This window comes from Odocoileus virginianus, chromosome 20 (assembly GCF_023699985.2).
Source record: "Odocoileus virginianus isolate 20LAN1187 ecotype Illinois chromosome 20, Ovbor_1.2, whole genome shotgun sequence".
NCBI classification, from domain to species: Eukaryota; Metazoa; Chordata; class Mammalia; order Artiodactyla; family Cervidae; genus Odocoileus; species Odocoileus virginianus.
This window is the reverse complement of record NC_069693.1, coordinates 15,296,945-15,323,351: the sequence shown is the minus strand read 5'-3', so window position 1 is coordinate 15,323,351 and position 26,407 is coordinate 15,296,945. Positions and strand designations below refer to the sequence as shown.

General features: G+C 54.0%; 2 protein-coding genes across 6 annotated transcripts; both read right to left on the bottom strand.

Moving 5' to 3' along the window:
• Nucleotides 1-255: 255 nt before the first annotated feature.
• DMKN (dermokine) lies at nucleotides 256-13,604 on the bottom strand. Of its 5 annotated transcripts, none has more exons than XM_070451818.1 (18): nucleotides 12,597-13,604; nucleotides 12,137-12,328; nucleotides 11,973-12,026; nucleotides 11,657-11,701; nucleotides 11,081-11,284; nucleotides 10,181-10,240; nucleotides 9,950-9,988; nucleotides 7,935-7,985; nucleotides 7,737-7,784; nucleotides 7,441-7,488; nucleotides 5,216-5,272; nucleotides 4,817-4,864; nucleotides 2,911-2,958; nucleotides 2,516-2,557; nucleotides 2,120-2,191; nucleotides 1,373-1,396; nucleotides 1,217-1,264; nucleotides 256-524 (listed from the first exon to the last, which is right to left on the bottom strand). In XM_070451818.1, the coding sequence occupies exons 1-17, from the start codon at nucleotides 12,996-12,998 to the stop codon at nucleotides 1,217-1,219; spliced, it is 1,482 nt and encodes a 493-aa protein (XP_070307919.1). In that variant the 5' UTR covers nucleotides 12,999-13,604; the 3' UTR covers nucleotides 256-524. The 5 variants fall into 5 exon arrangements, with proteins under 5 accessions (XP_070307919.1, XP_070307918.1, XP_070307920.1 ...); XM_070451817.1 differs by having other exon boundaries at nucleotides 256-592; nucleotides 12,597-13,602; XM_070451819.1 differs by lacking the exon at nucleotides 9,950-9,988 and having other exon boundaries at nucleotides 256-592; nucleotides 12,597-13,602.
• Nucleotides 13,605-20,824: 7,220 nt separating this feature from the next.
• Nucleotides 20,825-25,883, bottom strand: SBSN (suprabasin). Its single transcript, XM_070451870.1, has 5 exons — nucleotides 24,633-25,883; nucleotides 23,925-24,578; nucleotides 22,047-22,112; nucleotides 21,886-21,930; nucleotides 20,825-21,032 (listed from the first exon to the last, which is right to left on the bottom strand). Exons 1-5 carry the CDS (start codon nucleotides 25,437-25,439, stop codon nucleotides 21,009-21,011), a joined length of 1,596 nt encoding a protein of 531 aa, XP_070307971.1. The 5' UTR covers nucleotides 25,440-25,883; the 3' UTR covers nucleotides 20,825-21,008.
• Nucleotides 25,884-26,407: the final 524 nt, after the last annotated feature.

The following is a 26,407-nucleotide window of genomic DNA, read 5'->3' as shown; positions in this document are numbered from 1 at the left end:
GAGATGTGGGTTCGATCCCTGGGTGGTGAAGATCCCCTGGAGGAGGACATGGCAACCCACTCCAGTATTCTTGCCTGGAGAATCCCATGGACAGAGGAGCCTGGCAGGCTGCAGTCCATAGGGTCGCAAAGAGTCGGACACAACTGAGTGAGCACACTCAGGAGGAAGGTGAGTTACCCGCCCCGAACCCGTCTTCCCTCCTCCCTGCCCCAGACCATCAGTGTCCTATTAAAGAGAATAAAATCTGCCAAAGTCTTAGGGATACAAGATTCATGTTTTATTTCCACAGAGAAACTCTAAAGTAGGACGCTCCTCCTGAATTTTTGTCACGGTGACTTCAGGTCACAGAATGGAGCCAGTGCAGAAACGGCTGGGGTACCCCCGAGACATCACCACCATGTGCGGGAGCAGACAAGGGACAGGCAGGCAGGACCCCAAGCTAGAAAAGGCAGTTGTCGGCACGCAGACCAAGGGCTGGGGCAGGGGCACAGTCCGGTCCCTTGACGACTCATGTTTCTCAGGGCCTCAGTCACGGTCGGAAGTGGTTGTCCAGAAGAAAGAGAAGATGGTAGAACACCAGCCACTCCCAGATCTGTTGAGACCAGGCGTTCTCTCATCTCCCCCAGCTGCTGTGCCCACAGTTCCCTCATGTCCTGCCCATGCCACCTGCGGGCTCCTCTCCTCCCTAAAACAAGTATTACCCCTTCCCAGCCTGGCGACTCACTTCTTCCCGCCCCTGAAACTTTACACCTGAAAGGCTCATCCCACAGCCCCCTCCCCCCTCCACACACAATTCCTATCCTGTTCCAGCTCCTTAATCTAATGTGCCTTCCTGTCCCTGCCTGGCCCACCCAGCACTCAGAGGGTGCATTCCCACAGTGTTCTAGGTCATTTTTTAAAAACTCTTCTAAGTATTTATTTTAACGGAAGTATAGTCTTCTTTTCAATTTTTAAAAAACATTTTTTGGCCAAGCCATGCGGGATCTTAGTTCCCCAACCAGGGATCGAGCCCACACCCCCTGCTTTGGAAGCTCAGAGTCTTAACCACTGGACCACCAGGGAGGTTCCCGGTCATTTTCTTATGAGTCTTTCTCCACAAGCCACACTTGGGTGTCTCTTCCTCCTTAACACCTTTAGCATGTTCTTCTAGAACAAAGGGAAGGCCCAGCCCCCAGCCCTGACCCCAGGTGACTATGCCTCAACTCCTGATACTCACCTACCAAAACTTCACCCATTGCAGCAGGCCAGGGTGCATCCGGGAAGCCTGTGGGGCAAGGAGAAGGTCTGAATGGACGGTGCATCGTCCCCTGTGCACCCTCTGGCCTCAGACCCCTTCTCTCGAGAGCCAGATTTTCTCAGGCCCAGAACTTACCGAGGAAGAAACCGTGACTCCCCCCTGTAAAGAGAAGATCAGAGGAGGTGAGATGAGGGCCTCTGTGACTGCTCTGTACTCAGCCATGTCCTCAGGGCTCAGGAAGGGCCCGTGGCCCTGGCAGGTTCAGACCAGGGTCATCCCAGAGATCCTTTGGTCTGACGGCAGCCCTTCAGCCACAGCCAATTTCTCATCCTGCATGCATTTTACCCAAGATGATACTGAATGTGGTCCCTGAGCATGCACTGACCGAGGGGAGTGAGAAGAGGAGAGGTATGTCTCCCTCTGCCTGCCCGGGGGATGAGCGAAGCGGATATACCCACAGGAGTGTTAACTGCAGCATCACCTCCTTTCAGGGCACAGGCTTTATTATTCTGAGAGATGGAGGGAAATACCGGCAGTTCGTTTGTTTGTTAACCAGCCGAATTAGTATTTAGCATATTCCTTTACTGAATTTATAAAATTGTTTCTTTGAACCTGAATAAAGCAAAATCCTCACTTTTCTTTCCAGTTACTTCCTTTATGAAAAGGAGCCTTCATTTTCCCACCAACCAAGAGTTTCTGGGTCAGCCTCCTCTCCCCTAGAAAGGTCAGCAGTTAGAGATGGAGAGCAGATTTGCCGTGGGTCCTGTGATTTTTGAGGTGGCTTATGTTCCTCATTGAGAGGACCGAAGTTTTTTCCATGGCATGTGATGCAGTCAGGTTCCCCTGTAAACTCCTGAGAGGGTGGGCAGTTGCAAGTCTTACCTTAGCAGGGGTCTTGGCTGGGTACTGCCCGCCAAGGGCTGTAGGGGGTCCCTGCTGGTTGTAATTGTAGTTCTGTGGAAGGAAGCAGTGGAGGGGTGATGGGTAGGGGATCAGGAGAGAAGGGATGAAGGCATTTTACTCCCACCCTCCTGCTCTGGCTGGACCTTTCTCAGAGCCCCTGCCTCCTCCCTCCTCATGTCACGAGTGTGCTTCTATAGAATCTCCTTCAGCCACACCCCGTGCCTTCACCTCGCTTCACCTCCCAGCCCAGATGGCCTGGCCTCCCTTGTCCTTCTCTGCCTCTCCCAGCATCTCAGGTGTCACTGAGGAGGTGAGGAGAGGAGACCAAGGAAAAAGTGAGGTCTGAATCAGGTGGTCAGGTGGCAGCTAGCTCACCTTAGCAGTCACAGCTACTGCATCTTGCCATCCTGTGCCAGGCTGAGAAAATGATAGAACCGGGCGTGAGGAGGGAGAATTTCAGATTGGCAGATTGGCCAAACCAAGAGCCAGGTGGACTTCCCAGGTGGCGCTAGTGGTAAAGAATTCGCCTGCCAATGCAGGAGACTTAAGAGATGTAGGTTCAATCCGTGGGTCAGGAAGATCCCCGGGAGGAGGGTATATCAATCTACTCCAGTGTTCTTGCCTGGAGAATCCCATGGACAGAGGAGCCTGTTGGGCTGCAGTCCATAGGGTCACAAAAAGTCGGACACGACTGAAGTGACTTAGCTTGCACAAGAGCTAGGCGGAGAGGGACCATGGGCCTTCTAGGGCATTCTGAGGGAGGGACTCACCTGGCCAGCCACACCTGCCCTCTTCTGAAGCGATGGCACGTCCTCGCCCTGGAAGGAAGGGGGAGTCAGAATGAGGACATCCTCGTGGTCCTTCAGGTCTTGCCAGGCTCTCACCACCCAGGCTCTGCCCTCCTTCTGGAGGCCAGCGTCCCACCTGACCCACCCACCCCTCTCAGGGTCCGTGGTAGGTGCTGCCTATGGTGAAGGCAGCGGGCCAGGAGGAAACTGATGGCCCGGATAGATAGAGGACAGGTTGCCACACTCAGTGGGCAGTGATGAGGAGAGAACGGGTTTGGCAGCCCCACCATCACCCAGGCGCCTGCAGCGCAGGCCTGAGCCAGGATAACAAGTGAGGGAACCTATACAAGCTCCCAGGGCAGAGCCCGCGTGTCAGCCCCACCCATCCTCAGCCTGCAACACGCGCTGCTCCCCTCACAGGGGCATCCCTCTTCCCAAATGCTGTTCTCTATGGGGTCTTTGGAAGTCCCGGCTGGTTCCCACGGAGGCCAAGTCAAAGGAGAGAGAGGAAAAAGAAATATAGGAAAGCAGACAGAGCCCTTAAGAAGCACGGCAGGGACTTCCCGGGTGATCCAGTGGCTAAGACTCTGCACTCCCAATGCAGGGGGCCCGGGTTCGATCCCTGATCAGGGAACTAGGATCCCACATGCCCCAACTAAGGGTCCCCATGCAAGAACAAAGATCAAAGGTCCTGCGTGCTGCAACTAAAGAAATGAATAAATATTTTTTAAAAAGCCAAGGAAATGAATAAATATTTTTTTAAAAGAAGAAGCACTGCAGATGCGCAGGCTCCCTCCCCTCCTCTGATGAAGGCAAGGGGAAATCTTGCCTGTCTCTTTCTCAGGCTCAGGATGTTCTTCCCAAATCTGGCTTAACTCTCCACCTTATCCATACCTGCCATTGACTTCTTTTTCTTTCTGTCACTGACTTCTAACCCCGCTTCTCCAGGGGATCTTCCTGACCCAGGGATCGAACCCGGGTCTCCCACGTTGTAGACAGACGCTTTACCATCTGAGCTACCATGGAAGTCCTCTAACCCCACTACTAGCCCCAAAAACGTGCACACAAACTGGAGGACCACAGGCCTCCACAGGCGTTTTTTGGCTTGGTCCGCATGTGTAAATTCAATCAGTTGTGAACAGTTGAAAGCCCTAGTTTTCTAGAAAAAATCAAGACAGTGTGGCCCCATCTGTCCAGCTTCACGTGCCCACGTGGACGAGGGAGCCTGCAACCCTGGCCTCAGTGCCCAAGAGTCCTGATTCCCGAAGGCCACTAGCCCCACAAAGCCTAAGTGTGGCCTTCAACAGGACGCTCAGGCCATGCCCGTCCTTCCTAGAACTCAGATAACCAGACCCCCCACCCGCAGCTGCCTGCACGCGACCTTGACCTTCCCTCCTCCTCCCCGCATAGATACTACCCTCCCACTGCCCTTCAGCTTTCCTCCTGAGTAAACCTGTTCCAGCCCTGAGAGTTGAGCCCAGCCCCAGGCCCCTCCATCTCCCCCACCCCGAGACCCCCGCCCCCTGCTCCCCCTGCAGCACCCACCCAGCTGCGGCTCCCCCCGAGCCAGGCCACACCCAGCAGGAGCAACAGCAGAGAGGAGACAGTGGCCGGCTTCATGATCTCCCGCCTGTGGAGCCCTCGACTCTCCACCTCTGCTTTTATCTCCGGGAGGACCTCCCACCCGGCTCCCTTCTCCGTGACTCACAGCTTCCTTCTCCCACCCCGCCTCCGCTGGGCATGCACACAAGGAGGAAAGTGGGGACCGAGGGAGGCACCTTCCCTCAGCAGGGAGGAAGCAGAAACAGGCCGCTGCCCAGGGCCCCGAGCCCTGTGTCCCCAGAGCTGAGCATCCTGGCCCCCAAACCGGGGGTTCTACGGCCCTTACCTCAGTAATGACTTTCCAGTTCAAGAAAGGAGTGTTGTGTTTGAAATCCTGGAGGAAGAAGGAAAGATGAGTGGGCCACAGGGAAAGAGGATTCAGAGGGTGGAGTGTGGCAGGCTGTTGTGAAAGTTTCAAGATCACGTGCAAGAACAGGTTTTGGGGGTTTTTTGGCAGCTGGGTGTAGTTTGGGGTTAGATGAAGATAAGCCTCCAGGAGACCGAGGGTGTTAGCATTGCTGATGGTACTGGTGATAAGACTTGGGGGAGATGACGCATCTCAGAAGTGAGAAGAGGGGGACTTTTGTGACAGGTAGACTGGAGCAGAGGGGTAGCTGCCTGGAGGGAGGGAGGGAAGATTCTTCACCAGGATTCCCAGTTCTTCAAAGAGTGAGAGTTCTCCTACCTCCCAGAGCCGCCTGAAGTAGAGGAGGGCACGAGTGCTGGGGGGTGGGGCCTGGCCCTGTGGATGAAAGTGGGGAGCTGGTGAGCAAGGAGTCTGTCCCCACCCACCCTCACCTGAACCCCTGCTCCTGCATCCCTCAGCTTTCAGAATTCACTGTGACTGAGGTCTGGGGGGAGCCGGTTCCTCCAGGGACACCAGAATACTGTTTTGGGGGACAGGGAGAGTGAGGCTAGCCTCTGGAGCCATTAGCCACCCCTCGGTCACCCCCACAGCACATGAAAATGTTCTTCTCTAGCCCAGTCCCCCACCCCCACCCCCAGCCTCAGGGAGAACACAACCTCAGGCCCTGCCCCCTGGACCTTCCCACCTTACTACCTGCCCACCTCCCAGAGATATGGAGCCAAAGTCCCCCTTTCCAACCACCCTGCCCCCCCCCCCACATCCCTCAGAACAACAGTGGAGACGTTAAGAAAGGAGCAGAGACCAGGAATGTGGGATAGCTAAGATTTATTTTGGAGCAAGCATTGAGGTTAGTAGGGAGATAGCGGTGATTTAAGAATGGGTGGGAAGGGGGCTCCCCTCCATCTGGTAGCTCTGTGTCTGGAAGTCACGGGGTGTGAAAGCTCCTCTGGTCCTGGGCAAAGAAAGAAGTTCCAAGGGGGAGCTCAAGGACTAGGGATTTGGGGAGCAGTGGACCAAGGCAGGGGTAGATGGGACCTCCGCATCAGAAATCTACAGGGACCTTTGTGCCCATGGTTGTCATGCAATCAAGTCCAGCTCTTGGGCTTGGAAACCCCCCTACCTGCCAGGAACGTGTGGGCCCCTGTCCTCATTCCTCATCTGGCCGAGTCCTGGCTCCCTCATTGCCCCTCCCCCTACCATGAAGGAGGTGGATGGCTCCATCCTCTTCTCTGCCCATCTCTTGTGTCCTGTCCCTTTCCTGGGAGATCTGCTCCTGGGGGAGCCGCACCCCAGTGAATCCCACCTGGCAGTGAGCACTCCCTTTACTGCCCCCCTAGATGTACAAAAACGTTTGACCCCCTGGGAAGTATCTGTGCATGCCCTGGTTCTCCCATTAAATTCTTAAGTCCCCATGCTCACAGGCCTGAGCATGGTCCACAGCAAGGAGTCTTACTCTTACCAGAGACCATTCTCTATGAAATAGAAAAGTCTGTTTTCTTCATTTTGTCCCTCCAAGCCAGGACTCTGCTGTAGCTGGGAGCTTCTGCAACTCCCATTTTCAGTCCCCATCTTATTCCCAGAGGGTGACATTCCTGAGGTGGGGACTGCCTCTCTGTCTCCCCACCGACCATCTCCCTCCCCCACGAGTTTTGGAGGGCAAGAATCCTAGTCTGCATTCTTTTACTTGAAGGGTCAGGAACTCTAGTTTCTCCAGTCAGGTGGCTAGAAGGACTGGGATGGGCAGGGGACATCCGACCGCTGGAGAGCAAGCCCCAGTGGCAAGAAGCAGCTGCTTCTCGGCTCTAGGCTGTCACAGGCCGTAGAAAGAGGAGCCCAGTGCTGCCGTATTGTTCTTTGAAAATGAATCAAACCAAAGGATCAGTGGACCACCAATTCTAGCTTCTGCCTTTGGTATTTGATTCATTTATTTGTCCTTCACCACCCCTCCCCACTTCCAGTCCACCCCCTCTGCTCTGGAGATACATCTGCTATTCTGGTGTCAGACCAGCCTGGCCAGGGCTTCCCCTGTGAGAGCAAGGGGTAGGCTGGGAGGAAGGACAAGGGGGTTCTGGGCCCCGAGCATCTCCTAAGATCACGTATGTGCAGGGCCCAGACTGATGCCTGGAGTGTTCACTCCCTTTTCCCTGTCTCTTGGCATCAATCCTCAGGTGAACTTTAGCTCCCCTTGATGATTCAGTCCATGCCCTGCCTCTCTCTGCCTCTGCTCCCTCCCTTGTTCCTAGGGATTAGGTCTTCTTACTCTCCGGGGAAACTGAGGTTCAGGACTGTTCAGGTCTGCATGTTGAGACATGAAAGAGACCTGCTCCCTCCTTATCCCCCACTCCCAGCTGTTTTGAAATTCTCCCTCTTTTCAGGTCTCAGCTGTCCTTCCTCCTCGTTTTTATCTTTTCTTTTTAAATGACTAGCAGAAATGCTTTCTTAATGACCATCATCACTGTTCCCTGGCTCACCTAGCCGTTTAGCTTTCTTCTCTACATCCCTCCCTTAAAAAGATCAAAATGACGTGGCCTTCAAGTCCTTACCTTGTTTAGGGCATCCCAGTTAATGAAGCCCAGCTTGGATTTAAAATTCTGCAGGGAAAAAAAAAAAAGAATGGTCAAATTGGATCACAGTGTGATTGACTCAGGGCCTCAGGACAAGAGAGGCCAAGGGCCACTGCTGACAATCATTATATTGGGTTGGCCAGAAGTTTGATCGGGTTTTCCCAAAGATGGTATGGAAAATTTTGGCCAACCCAATAGCCCAAAGCCTGTGGGACCAAGAGACACAGGTTTGGTTTTCCAAAGAAGAGTGAGCAGAGCACTCCTGCCGAACTCACCTTCCAGAAAGTGTCGAAGTTGAAGGGCTCAGAAGATGTCTGAGAGTTCTAAGGGACCAATGAGAAATAGAATGAGAGTAAGAACCCACTCTGTGGGCTGGAGGCAGGGGTGGGAGGTATGGGTGTCGGGGCGGGGGCGGGGAGGGCAGGCAGGGGTCCTTGACACCATGGTCCAAGAGGAGGGACGTTCTCACTCACCAAGGTGTTGATTCCACTGACAGCTTCGCCTTCTCTACCAGAGCCCTGCCCCTGGGTCGGGAAAAGGGGACTGATGTTCAAGGCTCCATGCAACCTGTCGTGCGTGCCACCTATCACCTCTCTCTTCTCAGCCTTTGTACTGTGTACTCTCTGTCAAGCCATCCACCCCACTTCTTTCCACAGCACCTAAGAGCCGCCACCTCCAGAAAGCCTTCCTGGACTGATTTGCTGCTTGCTCTCCAGACTAACCCTACCCAGTCCCTTGAATCAAATCCATATTCTTTCTCCTCCCCCCCATCTCTGCTCCCCAAACACCACTAGTAGCCAACATGTAGTCCCACTTGCACAGGACACTGTGCCTCTTTCCACCACTCTCCCATGTGGAGACGGCTCTGCTTTACAGAAGGAAACTGAGGCAGAGAGCTGTCCAGCAGCTTTTCTCAGCTCCCGTCTCCGTGTCAGACTCCAGGGCCGGGACTCTGAACCACCTTGGTGTGATTACGATGCAGAAAGCTCTGCAGTAACTGACGGGGTCAACAAGTTAGCTTCGCTGTCCCTGTTTTGCACAAGAAGAAGCCCAGGCTCAGTGAGGCCAACTGACTTGCCTGGAGACACACATCTGACAGTGATACTGCTGGTGCTCAAACCTCCATCTTTTAACTCAAAATTCACTGCTTTCCACTTGTCAATTCTGCCTTCTTACATTTGGTTTAAAAACATATCCCCTTGGGACTTCCCCTGTGGCCCAGTGGTTAAGACTCCTCCTTGCAACGCAGGGAGCGCGGGTTTGATCCCTGGTCCGGAAACTAAGGGGCTTCCCAGGTGGCACTAGTCATAAAGAACCCATTTGTCAATGCAGGAGACATAAAGGACATGGGTTCGACCCCTGGGTCAGGAAGATCCCCTGGAGGATGGCATGGCAACCTACTCCGGTATTCTTGCCCGGAGAATCCCCACAGGCAGAGGAGCCTGTGGTACAGCCTGGGGTACAGTCCATAGAGTCAAAAAGAGTTGGACTAAAGCAACTTAGCATGCATGCACGGGGAACTAAGATCCCACATACTGTGGGGTGAGTCCAAAAAGTAAATAAATAAAATAAAACAAATATCTCCTTGATGTCAGAGGATGTGACGGTTGGATCGCATCACCGATTCAATGGACATGGGTTTGGGTGGACTCTGGGAGTTGGTGATGGACAGGGAGGCCTGGTGTGCTGCAGTCCATGGGGTCACAAAGAGTCGGACACAACTGAGCGACTGAACTGACTGACTATTCTGTCTGTTTTTCCACCTCACTACGTATTTAAGACTTTGGTGTGCAAAAAGAAAACTAAAAATAGAATTACAAATGGAGTTTTCTTAAAACCTGCCTACCCACAAAAGGTTAGTGTCCCTGATCCCGGAGGAGCTCTTCGCAGAACCTTCTCGGTGTAGCCCCTCCTCCCCACTGGGTGTGCCCCTCGCCCTCTCACATAGGCTAGCAGCCTCGCCAGGATGCTTGTTGGAAACCAGAGTCTCAGCCCCAGCCCAGTCCTGCTGAATCAGAATCCGTGTTTTCACAAGACCTCTGGGCGCTGCCTGGGGACCTTAGCGCAACACCTCCTCTGTCAGCACAGCAGGTGCTGACAGAGAGCCAGATTTCCAGGATAACTAGGAGGGAAAGGTATGCTTTCAAAATCAGTTTCAAAACTCATCACTGAATTCTGTTTACTGGTCGGGTATAGGACATTTGAAACAATCCTGTTTCTAAAAGGACTGGTTTTCATACAATTGTTCACAGCCCCAGTCTGTGGTCTAACGTGAGATAGATCATGTAAGGACTTACAATTAATTATTATTTGGGAGCTTATTAGTCTTTTGAGGAGCATGCCCATGGTTTCCTCCCCCTGGATTGTAAATCCCCCACAGATGGGGTTGGGACAGAGTCTCGCATTAGGAGAGGGGTAAGTGGAGTTGCTTTGAGGAGGGGGCACCGCTGCGGGGATGAACCGCAGTCGCTGCAGGTTTGGCTCTCACCTGACCCCCAGATCCCCCAGACACGTGTGGGTTGTCACACTGTGGGAGAGACAAAGAGAAGATTCTCAGTCCCCACCCAAACACCTAGTCCAGCCCCGCAGACTGCAGCCTTCGCAACCCAAGGCTGGCCTGGGTCCATCACCCCATCAGCATCTGCCCCCGGTTCCCTGCAGGGACTGGGGGAGCTGTCCTCTCCCACCATCACCCACTTTCCAGCCTCTTCACACTCACCTCGGGTTTGTTTCCGCCACCGCTTCCAACCCTGCTCCCCGAGGAGTTGGGATTGTATCCCTACAAGGGAGAGCAAGAGTCTGTGTGGGGACTTCAAAGGACTTGGGAGGGCCCAGAGTTCCCGAAGTAGGGATTGATCCCATCCCCTCACCCTCTCCTGGAGCATAGAGAGGGGAAGGGGTCCCTAGAATCCTTACACGGGAGAAGCCACCATGATCAGAATTTCTAGTGTCCTAGATGTAGGGAAAGTGGGTGGTACAGGGAGTGGTAAGTTATGGCAGCTTACAACACCTGGCTTGTTCTTGCCTGAGACCTTTCCCAGAACCCCAAGGAAGCCAGCTGTGCCCCTTCTCTGCAGGCCCCCTCGTCGGAGCTCCACCCTCATCTGCCTCCCAGGTCATGGTCCCCTCCTGACCCTCTCATCCCTCATGTAGGGACACTGTTATTAGCATCTACACCGCAGTTCTGTAAGTGTCCTTAAGTCTCCACATGTGGTGGTGTCCCCATCCTCCTGGGAGCTTCCCGAGTAAGTGTCATGTTTCCCTGGGCCCACCTCTCTGGCTCCATCCACCACCCCAGCTCTGGTCAGATTCACCAAGTAGACATGCCTGCAGGAGCAGAGGTTAGACAGGGGGCAGCATCCCCCGTCACCAAGTGGCAAGGGGCTAGGGTAAACACAGTAGGCAGGGCACCTTTTCTGCAAATTAGAGGGCACGTGTCAGCAGCACCTCCTGGTGGGGCTGGAATGTGGGCAACCCAAAATGTGGGGCCTGGAATGACAACCCCATTGACGCCAGCTACCCTGGGGCTGGCATCTTTCAGGAAGACCTTGGAGTGAGTGTCGTCAGCAGGGACCACCAGGGACCCCATCTCTGCCTGCAATAAATGAGTAGAACATACCCAGCTGGACCCAGAGCTGCCACTGCTGCCGCCACTGCTGCCTCCACCGCTGCCTCCACCGTGACTGCTGCTGCCGCCACTGCTGCCGCCACTGCTGCCGCCACCGCTGCCTCCACCGTGACTGCTGCTGCCGCCACTGCTGCCGCCACCGTGACTGCTGCCGCCACTGCTGCTGCCACTACTGCCGCCACTGCTGCTGCTTCCCTGAGAGGAGGAAGAGACCAGCGTCAGTCACTTTAGTCCTGTCCGGCTCTGTGCGACCCCATGGACTGTAGCCTGCCAGGCTCCTCTGTCCATGGGATTCTCCAGGCAAGAAGACTGGAGCGAGTAGCCATTCCTTTCTCCAGGGGATCTTCCCCACCCAGGGATCCAACCCCCATCTCCCTCATTGCAGGCAGATTCTTCACCATCTGAGCCAGGAGACCAGAGTGAGGTCTAAAGATGAGAACACCAAGAGAGAGGGCTTTCCTCCCTCTCCCTCCTCCCTCAGGAGTATTTCCCACCCAGTTTGAGAGGAGTAGAGTTTCTCTGTCTCCTCCCCGTGGAGAAATGCTTCAGGTTGCCCCATCCTCTTACCTCAGAGTTGCTAGAGCTTCCACCTGAGCCAGGGGGGTTGGTGCACTGTGGAGGGAAGGGGACGGGTGGGTTTCCAGTTGAAGCTGTTCCCCCAGGCCGGGCTCTCCGGCATCCTTGGCTTGGCTTCCTGTCCCGGTGCATCTCCCCCCTCAAGCCCAGCTCACTCTTCTGAGCCTCATCCCCACGCCCATCTCTCCCCAGCCAGTCTGCCTCTTCCTTCCACTACTCCCCTGCCCGTCTTTCTCTCTGCTGTGTCTCTCCCAGTTTCTATCACGTGCATCCAGACACCTCTGCCTCTCCAGGCATTTCCTCTTACTTCTGTATTTCTGTTGCTGCTGCCTCTCACTGAGCCAGGTTGGGTTGCAGCTCCCTGCAGGAAGGGTGAGATGAGCTTGGGATCAGGAAGGACACGGGGAGGCACCAAGAGTATGGGCTTGAGGGGAGGGAGGGGGCAAGCATCAGGGTTGATGGTTACTTTACCTGAGGGTTGGCCCCCAGGTTGGATGGCCCTCTGTGGCCTCCCTGGCCCCAGGAGCCTCCCTGAGCAGTGGCTCCAAAGCGGCCACCTGAGCCTCCAGAGAACACATGGTCCGGGGTGTCCCCGGGGCCTCCAGGGCCGCCATGAGAGCCAGGGGTGCCATGGCCTCCGGATGGAGGCTGCCCATGGGTACCCTGCAAGAAGGACATGGCTGCGCTGAGTGTGTGTGACCTCCTCACTCTGGGATGGAGAAGGCAGGCAGAGCCGCTCAGACAGAGAGGAACCAGAGCAGGACACGGGTGGGCGGGGGGGGGCGGAGAGAAAGGGGCAGTGGGGGAGGGAGGCCTGACGTGGAAGGATCGCCACCGATGAGGAGGCATCCCTCCTTTCAACTGCGTCCCGGGATCCTCAGCCCAGCTGCCCATAGCCTCCCATTTCCGCAGCAGCCTTCCAGCCACTCACCCAAGCTCCGTTGCTGCCGGGCGTCCCCTGCCAGGAGCTGTGGGCAGGGTCCACTCCGTGTCCGATGATATTCTCAGCCTGTCTGCCAGCCTCGCTCCCAGTGTTTTCAAGAGCGTGGCTCGCTTCCTTAAGCTTGTGGGCAAGAGCATCCCCCAAGTGGGGGTCCCTGGCCTCCCTGATTCCCAAGCCTGCTTTCTCTCCAGTCCCTCGGTCAATGGCCTCCTCGACTCCGTGGATGACGGCTTCTCCCACCACGTGTCCAAGGGCCTCCCCCACCCCATGTCCAATGGCTTCCCCAATGTCTCCTCCGGCATCCTCCTCTCCACCCTGCAGCGGGCTAGCCTCCCCACTGCCCAGGAGCAGGAGCAGCAGGAGGCAGGCCAGAGACCCCTTTAGCTTCATCTCTGCCGCACTTCCTGTCTCCTGAGTTTCTTCTTTCCACCCAGGTTCCCTTTCGAGCCCTGTCGCTTCCCCAGCGTCTGCCGGCCCTCCTCCCTTCTCTCTTTCCTTCTGGCTTCTTGTTCGCCCTCCCTCTGGGTCTGCAGCCTGCTCTCTCCCTCCCCAGATGCCCTTGTCTTCCCAAAGTCCTCCTCCACGCCACTACTCCTTATAGTGTAGCTGCGAGAAGGTGGCAGGGCTGGGCAGTTCAGGGTCCCTCCCCACAGTGACTCAGATCCAACCACCCGATAGGGTAATGAACTGTAATTGTGAGTCTGAGTGTCTGTGTCGAAACAGAGAGGGAGTCCGTGCATCAGGGAGGGAGGAAGAAATGGGATGAGTTCAGTGCCAAAGTGTTCTGATTTCCTAACCCCAGGAATTTGGGGCGCGGGGTGGGGGCATCTGGGGAGCTAGGCTGGTGGTGCCTCCTAAAGGTGGTGGGGTGCAGGGGACCTAGGAGGGAGGAATCAGGCAGGACATCAAAAGAGGGAGCGAGGGTAAGGAACCCAGTGCAACAGGACCGGTCCTAGGTGTAAGCGAGCCTGGATCCGGGGCACCGTAATGGGCGCAGGTGACCTTCGCCAGTCTTCCTGTTTCCTGTCTCGCTCCCCTCCCCATACTGCCACCTACAGGAGAGAGCCTGACACTGCCGCGCCTTTCAGCCACAGAGAGCCTGGGACCCCAGGCATCAGTCGGGTAGGGAAGAAGCCGCGACCCCTAGATTGGTCATCAGGGCGTGTCAGTTAGCATCTGGGCTGAGAAACCTGGGTGTGGAGCAGGGGAGCTGGGCGGGCCAGCCACCCCCAGGGAACGAGTGGGAGGGAAAGACCTAGGGAGGGTGCAGCTGACCCAGGCACCTATCCTGTTTGCCAGGCCTGACCCAGGCACCTATCCTGTTTGCCAGGCCTCGAGGGGGCACGTGTGTGAGCTCACAGCCTGCTGTGAGGGCTGGGACTACACCAGCTCACCCCACCCCGCCCCCAGCTGCTCCCCAACGAGCCGGAGCAGCAGTGGCGAGGGAGAAGGGGTCAGCACAGTGGTCCTCTCCCCTGGGCCCAGCTCAGGGTGCAGAACTGGAGCATCCTCCGGAGGGCTCATGGCTCGCTGCTCAGCCAATGTGGCCACTTCTCCCACTCCCGTGAACCCCAGGTCCTCCCGTTTCGCACTGCCTTGTATTGCTGGGACTCATCGCCCAGTTAGGAGGGGCCAGTTTCCACCTGCCTTTCTCAATGTCTCTCAGTCAGTCTCTCTCCACCCCAGCACCCGCACCCCAACTTGTAACATCCATCACCTCTCACGATGTAAACACCGCCTGTCCTCTGCTTCTCCTTCCTACTTCCCTATTTTTCCATCGTTGACTCTTTAATGATAATAATAGTGGAGATGGTAATACAATAGTAGTCGTCGTCGTCTTCGTGGCTGCAGTTGATCCACGGCTTTGTATGTGCCCCGCACTGGACTAAGAGCTTTAAGGCTCAGACAGCCCTGGAAGAATCGGTCCTATCATTACCCCCACTTAGGGGCAGAGAACTTGGTGTTCAGAAGGACATTAAGCGTGCAATAGTGGCAAAGCCCAGCCCAGGCTGGCTCGCTCCTGAGCCTGCTTCCCAGCGTACTCTGTCTTCTTGATGCCTGAGACCCTCCCCTGGTTTTCAGAACCTTCATTCTTCTCTGGGTAAAATTGGTTTGGGTTTTGCTCAGGGGTCCTGTGAGGGTCAGAGAGCAAGAGCAAATTTGAGGCCTCCGGGGTTAGTGATGGACAGCCCACACCACCCCCCACCCCCACAGGACCTTGGGGCAGGAGGCGGCACACATGCTTGCCACCTCCAAGACTCCTTCCCACACTTCCCTCATGGGACATCCTCACCATGGCATAAAGCTGCCCTGATCCTTCTTCTTTCTTCTTTCTCTCTCCTTTTTGAGGCCAGCTTACCTTCTTAAGTATATTTTAAGAGAATACTTTATATCACTACTCTAAGTAGAAAGCCAGGATCACTGGCCCATAAATACAAAGTACAAAAAAACAAAGTGAGAAGCAAGCAATTGTATTACATTATATCTGGAGACAGTTCCTGTATCCTCTTGTTTAAAAAAAAAAAAAAAGATTAGCACATCTGAGAGAGGTGTTCTGAGCCCACCAGCACAGAAATGGAGTCTCCTTCTTCACCTAATCAGAAAGTTTCTTAAACATTTTAAGAAAACAGTGAAGTTTCTCACTTTTTGATTCAGACTTATTCAAAGCCCTGTTCACAAGCCATCTAAATTCTCCCATGCCACCAGTAGTCCCATTTCTACCTTCTGGAAAAATACTGCCCGCAGACATCTGTGGACCTGAGGGGTCACTTCGAATCAGTCTGAAGGCATGTTTATTAAATACCTGTTGTGTATTAAATACCTGTTGGGTATTTAATAAACAGAAGACTAGGTGCTTTCACATGAATGACCTCATTTAGTCCCCACTATAATCTCGATAGATATTATTCCCATTTTACAGATGAGGTAACTGAGGTCGTGAGCTGTTTAACACACATACAAAATCATATACAAGACCATGGCAAAATGGAGCTGTCAGAATCTGACCTAGATCTGACTCCAAACAGCCTTTTCTCCTACAGCTCCATGCCTCTTCTCTTCTTTTATGCATAACAGTATCCACAAATCTGATATGCCTAGACTCTCTGATCTCAGCTTTTCTCTCTAATTCACTACTTCATTCATTCAACAAGTGTTTATTGAGTGCTTTCTCTGTGTCATGCCTGTTCTAGGCATGGAGTACAGCATGGAACAAGATCATGAAAACCTCCCTCCTTGGGGAACTCACTTTCACTGAGGGGAGATTGGACAATGAACATATCAGGTGATGAAGAGTCTTATAAAGAAAGATACAAGGGGGTGAGGAAATAGACAAGATGGAGTTTGGGGTTTGTTTTAGTTTGGAGTTTTTTGTTTTCTTGACTGTGCCTCCTGGCTGGCAGGATCTTAGTTCCCCAACCAGGGATTGAACCCAGGTCACAGCAGTGAAAATGCAGAGTCCTAACCACTGGCCACCAGGGAACCCCCTCATAGTGTTTTAAATAGCGTGGTCAGGAAAAGGCTCTTTGAGGTGTGATGTATGACCCAAGACTGAAAAGAATTGGGAGTGAGCCATAAGAGTATCTGGAACCTGGGGACTCCAAGCAGAGAAAATAGGCAAAGGCCCTGAGGCGGGAGCCTGCTTATTCTGTTTGAGGACCACTGTGGCTGCTGCAGAGGGGAAATGTGAGCGGTTGAAGCCAGACACAACCAGGCCAGACTGTGGAACTTTGGGGACTATGGTGAGGACTTTGACTCCTAATGAGGTAGAACCAGCCAAGGGCTGCGAACCAAGGAAGGTTGTGACCTGATTCAGATGTTTAACTGAGCAACAGACTGGGGTGGGCGTGGGTCTGAGGTGTAAAGAGGCCAGGGAGGAGGCTTCGGGGGGAGGCCGGAGGCCGGACTCAAGGATGGAGTGGACATGGGGCTCAGGGCTCGGTGGTAACTCTGCTCCCCTCTGCGGGGTCCTGGGCCTCAGACTGGTGGCTGCTGGCTCACCTATCCTGTCCTGGAGCCCATGCTCAAATCCTGACTTGATTACTTACTTACTGCAAGAGGGGTGGATACAAGGATGACACAAGGTAACAGGCGCAAAGAGCTTAGGACGGTGCCTGGCGCATAAGAATACTCGAAATATGTTCTTGCTAGTGTCAGACACATCACTGCTGTTGGAATACTTTTCTGGCAGTTGTTTAATTTTAAGACACATGCACAGGCACAGGTACCCCCTGAATGGGCCAAAGGCAGAAATTTACTTTTAAAGAGGACTTATTTGGGGAATTCCCTAGCAGTCCAGTGGTTAGGACTCCCCACTTCCACTGTGGGGGTCACAGGTTCAATCTCTGGTCCAGGAACTAAGATCCCACAAGCAATGTGCTTCCCACTCCCCCACCCCCAAAAAGAAGCAACTTGGTACGGGGAACTTATTTAAAGTAGCCCTTCCCCACCCAGGGTCACAGGGAAGCCCGCCGCCGCCCCTCGAGCAGAGATGCCCGACAGGAAAGTGCTTGGGTCAAGGAGCCAGCCATCACTGCCTACTAGCTGGGTGGCCTCCATCAACTCTCTCCCTTCTCTGAGCCTCGGCTTCAGCGTCTCTAAGGGGGTGATTGTGGGACCCGCCTCAGGGGAGGTTATGAGGGTGACTGAATCATGTCTGTAAATGCTGAGTCCAGAATGAACACCTAATAAAAGCTGGAGGTGACGGTCCCACCCAGTCTCCTCTCCCTGTTCTTCCACAGCCTCCGCAACTGGCCTCCTCTCTTTCTGACTCCCTTGCCTGACTCTCCCTGTCTGACCCAGCTTTGGGCTTCTTGCTTATACATCCCAAGTCTGCTCCAGCCGGTAGCCTCCCCTCTACTAATTGCCAGACACCTGGGCCTGGCCTCGACCCCTCTTCCGGAACCTCTTAGTCTAGGGGAAATGGATATGAAACAGGTAAGGAGATAATTGCACGCTTCCCAGGTGGCTCAGTGGGTAAAGAATCTGCCTGCAGTGCAGAAAATGTGGGTTCAATCCCTGGGTTGGGAAGATCGCCTGGAGAAGGGCATGGCAACCCACTCCAGTATTCTTGCCTGGAGAATCCCCATGAACAGAGGCAGCTGGCAGGCTACAGTCCATTGGGTCACAAAGCGTTGGACACGACTGAAGCGACTGAGCATGCACACGCACACACAAGTATGTAATTACAGTTTGGCGCAACACCTTGAAGACCAGGATCAGTGCACTATGGGAGAGTATCAGAGATAGCCCTTTGTTCAGACGGGGAGGCCGGAAAGGACAGATAGGCAGGGTGAACGTCCCTAGCAGAGGAAGCAGAGCCCGCCAGGCCTCGAGGCAGGACTCAGCCATGCCTCTTGTAATCTTCAGATCTGGCTCAACTCCTGTCTTCCAGAAGCCTCCCAGGACTGACCCCCAGCTTTATCCTATATCTCTTTGGCACTTTCAGGAACTCCATTCAAGCCAACCTAGCAAGAAAATGGGGGCAAATAGAATCAACGAAAGCTTTTACTTTCTGAAAGAATGATTCCCCACTCAGAAGGGGTTCTTCCAGACCAGGTGAAAGGATGTTCAATACAGAATAGACCCTCTGTTCCCACATGTGTAGGAAACATGTGGTATTGAGTTGGCCAAAAAGTTCGTTTGGTTAGTGAATAATTGTTCAATAGAGTCCTTGTGAAAATGAAAAATGTGTCTTTTATTGTTACTTAAAACCAAATGAACTTTTTGGCCAACCCAATAGAAATGAATGCTTCTGTCTATTGAAATGCCAGAAACAAAGCTCTGGGATTTACTTTGAAAAGCATCAAAAATGTATCAGTACCCGAGCAGAAGGATCAGGGGAAGGGACGGTTAGGGAGTTTGGGATGGACATGTATACACTGCTATATTTAAAATGTATAACCAACAAGGACCTACTGTATAGCAAAAGAAGAAAAAGTATCAATACATGGCTAGATGGCTTGGTGTGTGTTGAGTGGAAATGTGATAAAGCAAGCATAGTCATATGTTCATGGTGGAATCCAAGTGGTGAGGATGCAGGCATCCACTGTAAAATTCTTTCATTTTTGCACTTAAGATATTGCCAGGGAAGAAAAGGAGCATATGTTGTTTAAGCAGGGACTTCCCTGGTGGTCCAGTGGCTGGGACTCCACGCTTCCACTGCTGGGGGCCTGGGTTCTATCTCTGGTTGGGGAGGGAGCAAGGCCAAAAAAAATAAATAATAAAATAAAATAGTGGTATTCTACAAACAAGGAAAAACACAGAGAATATGAAGTGTAAGAACATTACCTTTACTGTGCATGTGAGGCCCCTCTGTCCCTGGTGCGTCACTTAGTCCTTATTGATACATCATTTTGTATTTGTTTTCAAATGCTGTTTGTGCTTTGTGCTTCATCACTCAGGTGTGCCCAGCTCTTTGTGCCCCCACGGACTGGAGTCCGCCAGGCTCCTCTGTCCATGGAATTCTCCAGGCAAGAATACTGGAGTGGGTGGAGTGGGTTGCCATTTCCTCCTCCAGGGGATCTTCCCGACCCAGGGATCGGGAAGACACATCATGTCCCGTGTCTCCTGCTTTGCAGGCAGATTCTTTACCCGCTGAGCCATTGAGGAAGCCTTCCCAGGAAGCCTCTAAATTCCCCAAGGGCAAAAACATTGTCTCTATTTCTGGTCCCACAGTTGATAGAATTTTGGAGCTGGAAGCCATGTTTGTAGTCCTCTCTTGCAAACACCCGCCACCCCCCCCCCCCTTATCTGGGAGGAAGTGGTGGCCCCTGGAGGGGAAGGACATGGCCCACAGGCACACGGTCTCCCAGAACTCCGCCCATGCTAGGTGAGCATTCTACAGACTTTATAGGCAACTGGGCAAGGTCAGGTTCTGGCAATAGACAGGCCTGCTACTTTCTCACGGGTTATCCCAGGTAAGTGGCCTGGCTGCTCAGAGCCTCAACTTCCTCATCCATACAGTGTAGATCATATCCTTTGGGTTGCAGGAAGCTTCAGTGGTTGTAGAGGATCTTTCATATGGTACCTGGAACCACTGCATGCTCAGTATATAGTAGTTGCTAGCATCATTGCTCCGGGCTTTGAGCCATCCACAGATCTGAAGACGGACGGGGCTTTGTGTCTCACCATTCCTCTCAGAAAGAGGCCTCCCTCCTGTCCTCAGGGTGCCTTCCCCCTGAGCCCTCTGTGGTCCTACCAGAGAGAAGGCCTCACACGTGTACCTCCTTCCTCTCTCCTTATTCACTGAGTCCCCTCCCTACTGATACTAAACAGCAAGAGGACTTCGGTGGTGGTACAGTGGATAAGAATCTGCCTGCCAATGCAGGGGATACAGGTTTGATCCCTGGTCCTCGAGAAGGTCCAACAAGCCACAGAGCAGCCAAGCCCGTGCGCCACAACTACTGAGGTGGTGCCCTAGAGCCCAGGAGCCACAACTATTTAGCCCATGAACTGCACCTCCGGAAGCTGGCACACCCTAGAGCCTGTGCTCCGGAAACAAGAGAAGCCACTGCAATGAGAAGCCCACCCATCATGATGAGAGAATAGCCCCCACTTTCCACAACGAGAGAGAGCCTGCTCGAAGCAACAAAGACCCAGTGCAACCAAAAATAAAATATTTTTAAAATGTTAAAAAAAAATAAACAGCAAAAGACCTCTGGGTTTTCAGAATATCCTTTGTGGCTGGTTCTCCCTCCACTTGTTGTGTGACTTTGGTCGTGTTTCTTAACTTGCCTGAACCTCCGTGTGATTTTTTATAAAATGGGGCAATAGCAGTACCTCTTACCTAACTGGTCAATTGAGAGGATTCGCTGAGATCATGCATATAATGCACGGGGAGCCTAGCATGCCTTAATTACACAATACACACAGGTTACTATTGGTATTCCTTTGGTGCCACACCCCTAAATGAGGATGCTAACTTTTTGGGCTCCACCAAGGTTCCTGCCATTTTTGCCCTGGGTGCTCCTGTCCCCACTACTGGCCCAGAGGGGCTTTTCCTGCATGGATTTCCTCCCGGTGCCAAGCACAAACTTTGCAGTAGTGAAGCATAACCTGTCCCTGTAACCACCCTCTTCCATCAGATCAGCCCGAAATCTCCAGCTCCACCCATCCTGTGCCTCAGACTCCCAGCTCCTCCAGCAAAGTAGAAAGAGGAGGAAAGACAAGCCTCCTCCCACATATTCCCCGCTTAGGGAGCACAGCGGACCATGAGGTTACACAGTGTGTTGTATTTATTCACAAGTCTCAGTATTGACCCCTTAAGGGACTCTAGAAATCCACCCTCCCCCTTCCCTTCCCCACCCCCCACCCCGCCCTGCGGGCCCCAGCTCCTTCAGGTCACTTCAGCGGATATGACAATAGGAACGTCAGTCTCTTCAACCAGGTCAGTTCATCAGCTTAGGGAATGATGCTGGTGACGCTCTGGAGGAGAGAAGGAAAGAGGGAGTGGATACAGAGTCCTGCACCCTCACACCCCCTAGAGAGGTGAAAGGGAGCCTAGCTACTCCAGCCAGGAATTGCTTCTGTTCCAGGGACTATCTTAAGGAAGGCGGCACCTAGACTCAGGAAGAACTGGGAGCCGGTCCACCCAGACACAGGTGCCAGGAGCCTCAGCAGAGACTGAGAAGCCTTGTCTGCTTTGCCTGAGAGGATCCTCCACCACCTCCAGAGCCCGGGAATAAACATGGGTGTGTCTCTGAGTTTCTGGCATAGTCTTAGGGCTGTTCCACACCCTCACCCATTGGATCCAGTTTCAGGCCGCTGAATGTACTGAGCACAGACTTCTCTTTGGGTCTAGAGGGAGGCCCAGGATCCCAGAGGAGCCTTTAGCCTGGTGGGGGGTATGGGTGGGGATGGGGAGGGACTTGCTGTCCACCAGGGACAGGGCTGGGGTTCCTGCCACCCAGGATGTTGCCACAAGACAGCAGGGACAAGGCAGCCAAGGAAGTCACAGTGAAGGGAGGGGGTGTGACAGGAGATGCCAAGGCGGGTGGTGATGGGCACGCGCAGGAAGGTTTCGGCAGCCCCCTCCCCCCAGCTCCTAGATGCATAGGGATGCCTGGAGGTCTCTTCTGCTTGGATGGGAATGGAAAGAGCCCAAAAGGTGAGCGCAGGATGTGAAGGGCAGAGAGCAGGGAGGTAAGGCAGACCAGAGCTGGGAAACAGGTTGGCTGGCCTCTGCAGAGCCTGAGTGTCTGTCTGCAGTGCAGCTCTCAACGAACGGGTGATGGGAGGGGGTATGGGAACGTCTCCCAGAAACCACCTGGGCACTCACCTTCCACAGGACTGACAAGGCCATGAAGGGCTTGTTGACCGAAGCCTGAAATTCAAGGACAAGAGAGTCAGTCCCCAGCATCTGTCCCACCTGCCACCCGAGGAGAGCCTCCGCACCCTGCACACCACCCTCCAAGTCCACGCTGTGTGCTCGAGACTTACTCCAGATGTTAAGGTTGTGGTTGCGGCCCCTCCGTGCTGGGCGGTGGATCCGCCTGGATGACCATTCTGTGGACAAAGCCCAGACTGTCATTACAACCCCCCAGACCTTGAGGGTCTCCCAATTTCCTTTTCCCCGGTGGCCCGTTTCCCCTCGGGTGAATGGGGCTGGGGTGGGAGGCATAAGATCACCCGCCGACCCATACTGTCCAGGAAGAAAACCCGAAGCCCACGCGGCTGTGGGAATTCCTTGAGAGATGGGAGGAGAAGCCAGGAACCATGTCTGCCCTTACTGGTCAGTCTTCCCTCAATTCCCTTTTGTTCTGGTTAATGAGATGTTCTTAGTCACTAAGAAGGGGCCCCACTGGAAAGGGAGCCCAGAGGAGCCACACAAATACCAGGACCATAGTTTAACCTCCACCCTGACTTCTAACACACTCGTCTACACACACTGCAGCTTGATCATTAACTCGGGTTGATTCCTATCCTGAATCCTCCCCAGACTCTCAGCAGTGCCTCCGCCTCTGCACTGCTGCTGCTAGCCTTGAATACCCAAACAAACCACCCTCTCTTGGGCTCTATTCAGTGAATCCTGGCATCTGACTCACAGCCCTCTCCCTTACCCTGCACACTTTCAACATAGTTCCTTTCTCTGCACCCACCCATCCCTGGCTCCGTGGCTGGCAGCTTTCGAGGCCTGGGCCAGTCTGCAAGCTGGTGTCCCAAGACCCCGCATGGAGAGTGGGGAGTGGGGAACTGGGGCAGGCAGGGGTCAGCCTTCTCTTGTTCCTCCTTGGTGCCCGTAATGCCGCCGGTGGTGCAGCCTGCCTCCTGGTATGTGTCCCCTCTACCTAAGTGGGGACCAGAAATCCCCCAGGAAGTCTCCCTGGTGATCCAGTGGTTAAGACTCCGAACTTCCAATGCAGGAGGTGGGACTTGGATCCCTGGTTGGGAACTAAGATCCCATATGCCACATGACTATGCTTGCTATGCTTAGCTGCTCCGTCATGTCCAACTCTTTGTAATCCCACAGACTGTAACCCACCAGGCTCCTCTGTCCATGGGGATTCTCCAGGCAAGAATACTGGAGTGGGTTGCCATGCCCTTCTCCAGGCGATCTTCCCAACCCAGGGATCGAACTCAGGTCTTTGGTCTTGCAGGCAAATTCTTTACCATCTGAGCCACCAGAGAAGCCCATGCTACATGGCATGGAGAAAGAAAGAAACGAAGGAAGGAAGAAAGGAAGAAAGATCCTCTGGAAGGCCTCCTCTGACAGGGCAGTGTGGAGAAAGAGAAAGAAGCCTAACTTGCGATTCACCAAGGCTGTATGCTAGCCACGTGACCTTGGCAAGTCCCTCAAACCTCGCTGAGCTTCTGGTTCCTTATCTGAGAATCAGGGAGTCAGCACCCTTACCCTGACTACCTCAGAGGCTTGCTATGAAAATTAAACAGAGGGGACTTATCTCCCAATGCTAGTCTTCAAGCTCATGCTGACGTCCTGGGTTTTCTCAACACTCGTTCTCTTTGCTCCATAATAGAGCTTGGCCTCAGTAACTGCTTCCTGTTCCCCAGGGGAGACTGTGCTCCTCCCTACCGATCACCTTCACTGGGAGGGTAGCTCCCTGGAGGTGGGGCTGGAGTACCATCCACACTCTCTGATACAGGGCTTTGCAGATAAGACGGCTTAATCCGTCTGACTGGTTGGCCACCAGCTCCTTTGTAAGGGAGATGGAGAGTGGGAAGACCAAGCTTCCCCCAAGCTTAGCCGCCCAAGCTCCTTTCACCAAATGATGGTGACGAGGGCTCCCCAAATGTCCCAAGGGTTGAACCTCTCCCTCCCCCAACACCCTTCTCCCCATTTCCCCACCCCTGTTCACCTACATTCAGCAGCTGGTTGGCCTCCTTGCCGGCTTGGTTGACCCCATTATGAACATTCCCGGCCTGGCCTGCAGCATGGTGGACACCTTGGCCAAGTTTCTCCGCTTCCTTTCCAGCCTGGCCAGCAGCATGGTTGACCCCGTGGCCCAATTTCTCTGCCTCCTTGCCGGCCTGGTTGACCCCATCATGGACCCCTTGAGCCACTTTACCCGCCTCCTTTCCAGCCTGGTCAACGGCATGGTGGACTCCCTGACCAAACTTTTCTGCCTCCTTCCCAGCCTGATTCACTCCATGTTGGACCCCCTGAACTATTTTTTCTCCCTCTTTCCCAGCCTGCCCAGCAGCATAATGAACATCCTTGCCAAACTTTTCTGCCTCCTTCCCAGCCTGATTCACTCCATGTTGGACCCCCTGGACTATTTTTTCTCCCTCTTTCCCAGTCTGCCCGGCAGCATGGTGGACTCCTTGACCAAACTTCTCTGCCTCATTCCCAAACTGCCCAGTAGCATGGTGGACCCCCTGGCCAAACTTCTCTGCCTCCTTCCCAGCCTGATTCACTCCATGATGAACCCCCTGGACTATTTTTTCTCCCTCTTTCCCAGCCTGCCCAGCAGCATGGTGGACCCCCTGGCCAAACTTCTCTGCCTCCTTCCCAGCCTGATTCACTCCATGATGAACCCCCTGGACTATTTTTTCTCCCTCTTTCCCAGCCTGCCCAGCAGCATGGTGGACCCCCTGGCCAAACTTCTCTGCCTCTTTCCCAGCCTGCCCAGCAGCATGGTGGACCCCCTGGCCAAACTTCTCTGCCTCTTTCCCAAACTGCCCAGCAGCATGGTGGACCCCCTGACCAAACTTCTCTGCCTCTTTCCCAGCTTGCCCAGCAGCATGGTGGACCCCCTGGCCAAACTTTTCTGCCTCGCTCCCAGCCTGCCCAGCAGCATGGTGGACCCCCTGGCCAAACTTTTCTGCCTCGCTCCCAGCCTGCCCAGCAGCATGGTGGACCCCCTGGCCAAACTTTTCTGCCTCGTTCCCAGCCTGCCCGGCAGCATGGTGGGCCCCCTGGCCAAACCTCCCTGCATCACTTCCCGCCTGGTTGGCCCCATGATGGACCCCCTGAATCACTTTGTCTGCCTCCTTCCCAACCTGTCCAGCAGCATGGTTGACCCCATGAGCAAGCTTCTCTGCTTCCTTTCCTGTGTGTCCGATGCCATTGTTGATTCCATGGGCTACCTTGTCCAAGCCGTGGTTGAGCCCCTGGATGCCCTTGTCCAGCTCCTTGCCGGCCTGGTTCCCCACACTGCTGAGTCCATTAAAAACTTTCTCCACTTCCCTTCCAGCTTGAGTGATTCCATTGTTGATGCCTTCCAGGGCCTTGTCCACCTCTCTCTCTGCATTGCTCAGCCCTCGGTTGATCCCTTCAATGACCTTCTCAATGGGGTCATTGTTGGCCGCCCATCCAGGCAGGGCCCCCAGTAGCAGCAGGAGGGAGCAGGAGCTGAGCAAACTGGCAAGATGCATATTGTTGGGCAAGCGGGGAGGATGCAGAGAAGAGCCAGGGAGGCAAAGCTGCTATTTATCCTCTGCCTCCCTTGCTCTTCTCCACCCCTCATGACTCAATTACCCTGTGAGGTACTTAGTCCCCAGTCAGGGAGGTATTTCCCAGGGAGATCTGGGGTTGAGCAATGAGAAGAGGAGGAAGAGAGGGTGAGTCATGAATGGAGAAGACTCACGCGGCATCTTTGCTCCTTGCCCAGCTCGCGCCCTCCACCCCAGAGCCCAGATGTCTGTCCTTTCAATCACCTGCTCTTTTCATTCCTCAGTTACTATCCAGGCTTCATCTCTCCCAACCCCATCTTCAGTCACCCTCCATCCCTAGGACCCTGGCTGGTTCTTCAGCATCTTCACTCCTCTCAGGGACCTAAGGATCCACCTTTCCCAGCAACAAGAGTCTGAAAAGATGGGGAGCAGGGGCCAGAAGCACCCCCCAGGAAGTGGAAGCAATCATTAGACCTTGCTCTGATTGTTGCTTGTTGACCCCCGTCCCCCGCACTTACTATGCTCCGGCCACACAGGTCTTCTCTTTGGTCCTCAAACACACCAAGCTCATTGCTGCCTCATGCCCTTGACATTTGCTCTTCTCTCTGCCTGGAATGAAGAACTCAGATTTTCACAGGCTGGATTCCTCCTCACTCTCTTCTTGCCTCAGATGTCACCTTCTCAAAACACCCTTCCCTGGCCCTCCCCCAGTTATACTCTGTAATGCCATCCTTTACTTTTTATAGCTCTTACCACAATCCGAAATTATTTTTTATTGTCTGTCTCACCTATCAGATTGTACGCTTCCCAGGTGGCGCAGTGGTAAAGAACCCGCCTGCCAATGCAGGAGATCTCGGTTCGATCCCTGGGCTGGGAAGATCCCCTGGAGGAGGGCATGGCAACCCACTCCAGTATTCTTGCCTGCTGAATCCCCATGGACAGAGGAGCCT

Excerpts from the sequence above, each read along its gene's own strand:
- DMKN (XM_070451818.1), bottom strand. The coding sequence starts at position 12,998 with ATGAAGCTAAAGGGGTCTCTGGCCTGCCTCCTGCTGCTCCTGCTCCTG. Across the intron at positions 10,241-11,080 it reads GCAGCTCTGGGTCCAGCTGG|GGATACAATCCCAACTCCTC; the intron begins GTATGTTCTACT and ends TCTCCCTTGTAG. Across the intron at positions 2,959-4,816 it reads ACTGGAAAGTCATTACTGAG|GGCGAGGACGTGCCATCGCT; the intron begins GTAAGGGCCGTA and ends CCTTCCTTCCAG.
- SBSN (XM_070451870.1), bottom strand. The coding sequence starts at position 25,439 with ATGCATCTTGCCAGTTTGCTCAGCTCCTGCTCCCTCCTGCTGCTACTG. Across the intron at positions 24,579-24,632 it reads TCCACCATGCTGCTGGGCAG|GCTGGGAAGGAGGCAGAGAA; the intron begins GCTGGGAAAGAG and ends GGAGTGAATCAG. Across the intron at positions 21,931-22,046 it reads CCACAACCTTAACATCTGGA|GCTTCGGTCAACAAGCCCTT; the intron begins GTAAGTCTCGAG and ends CTTGAATTTCAG.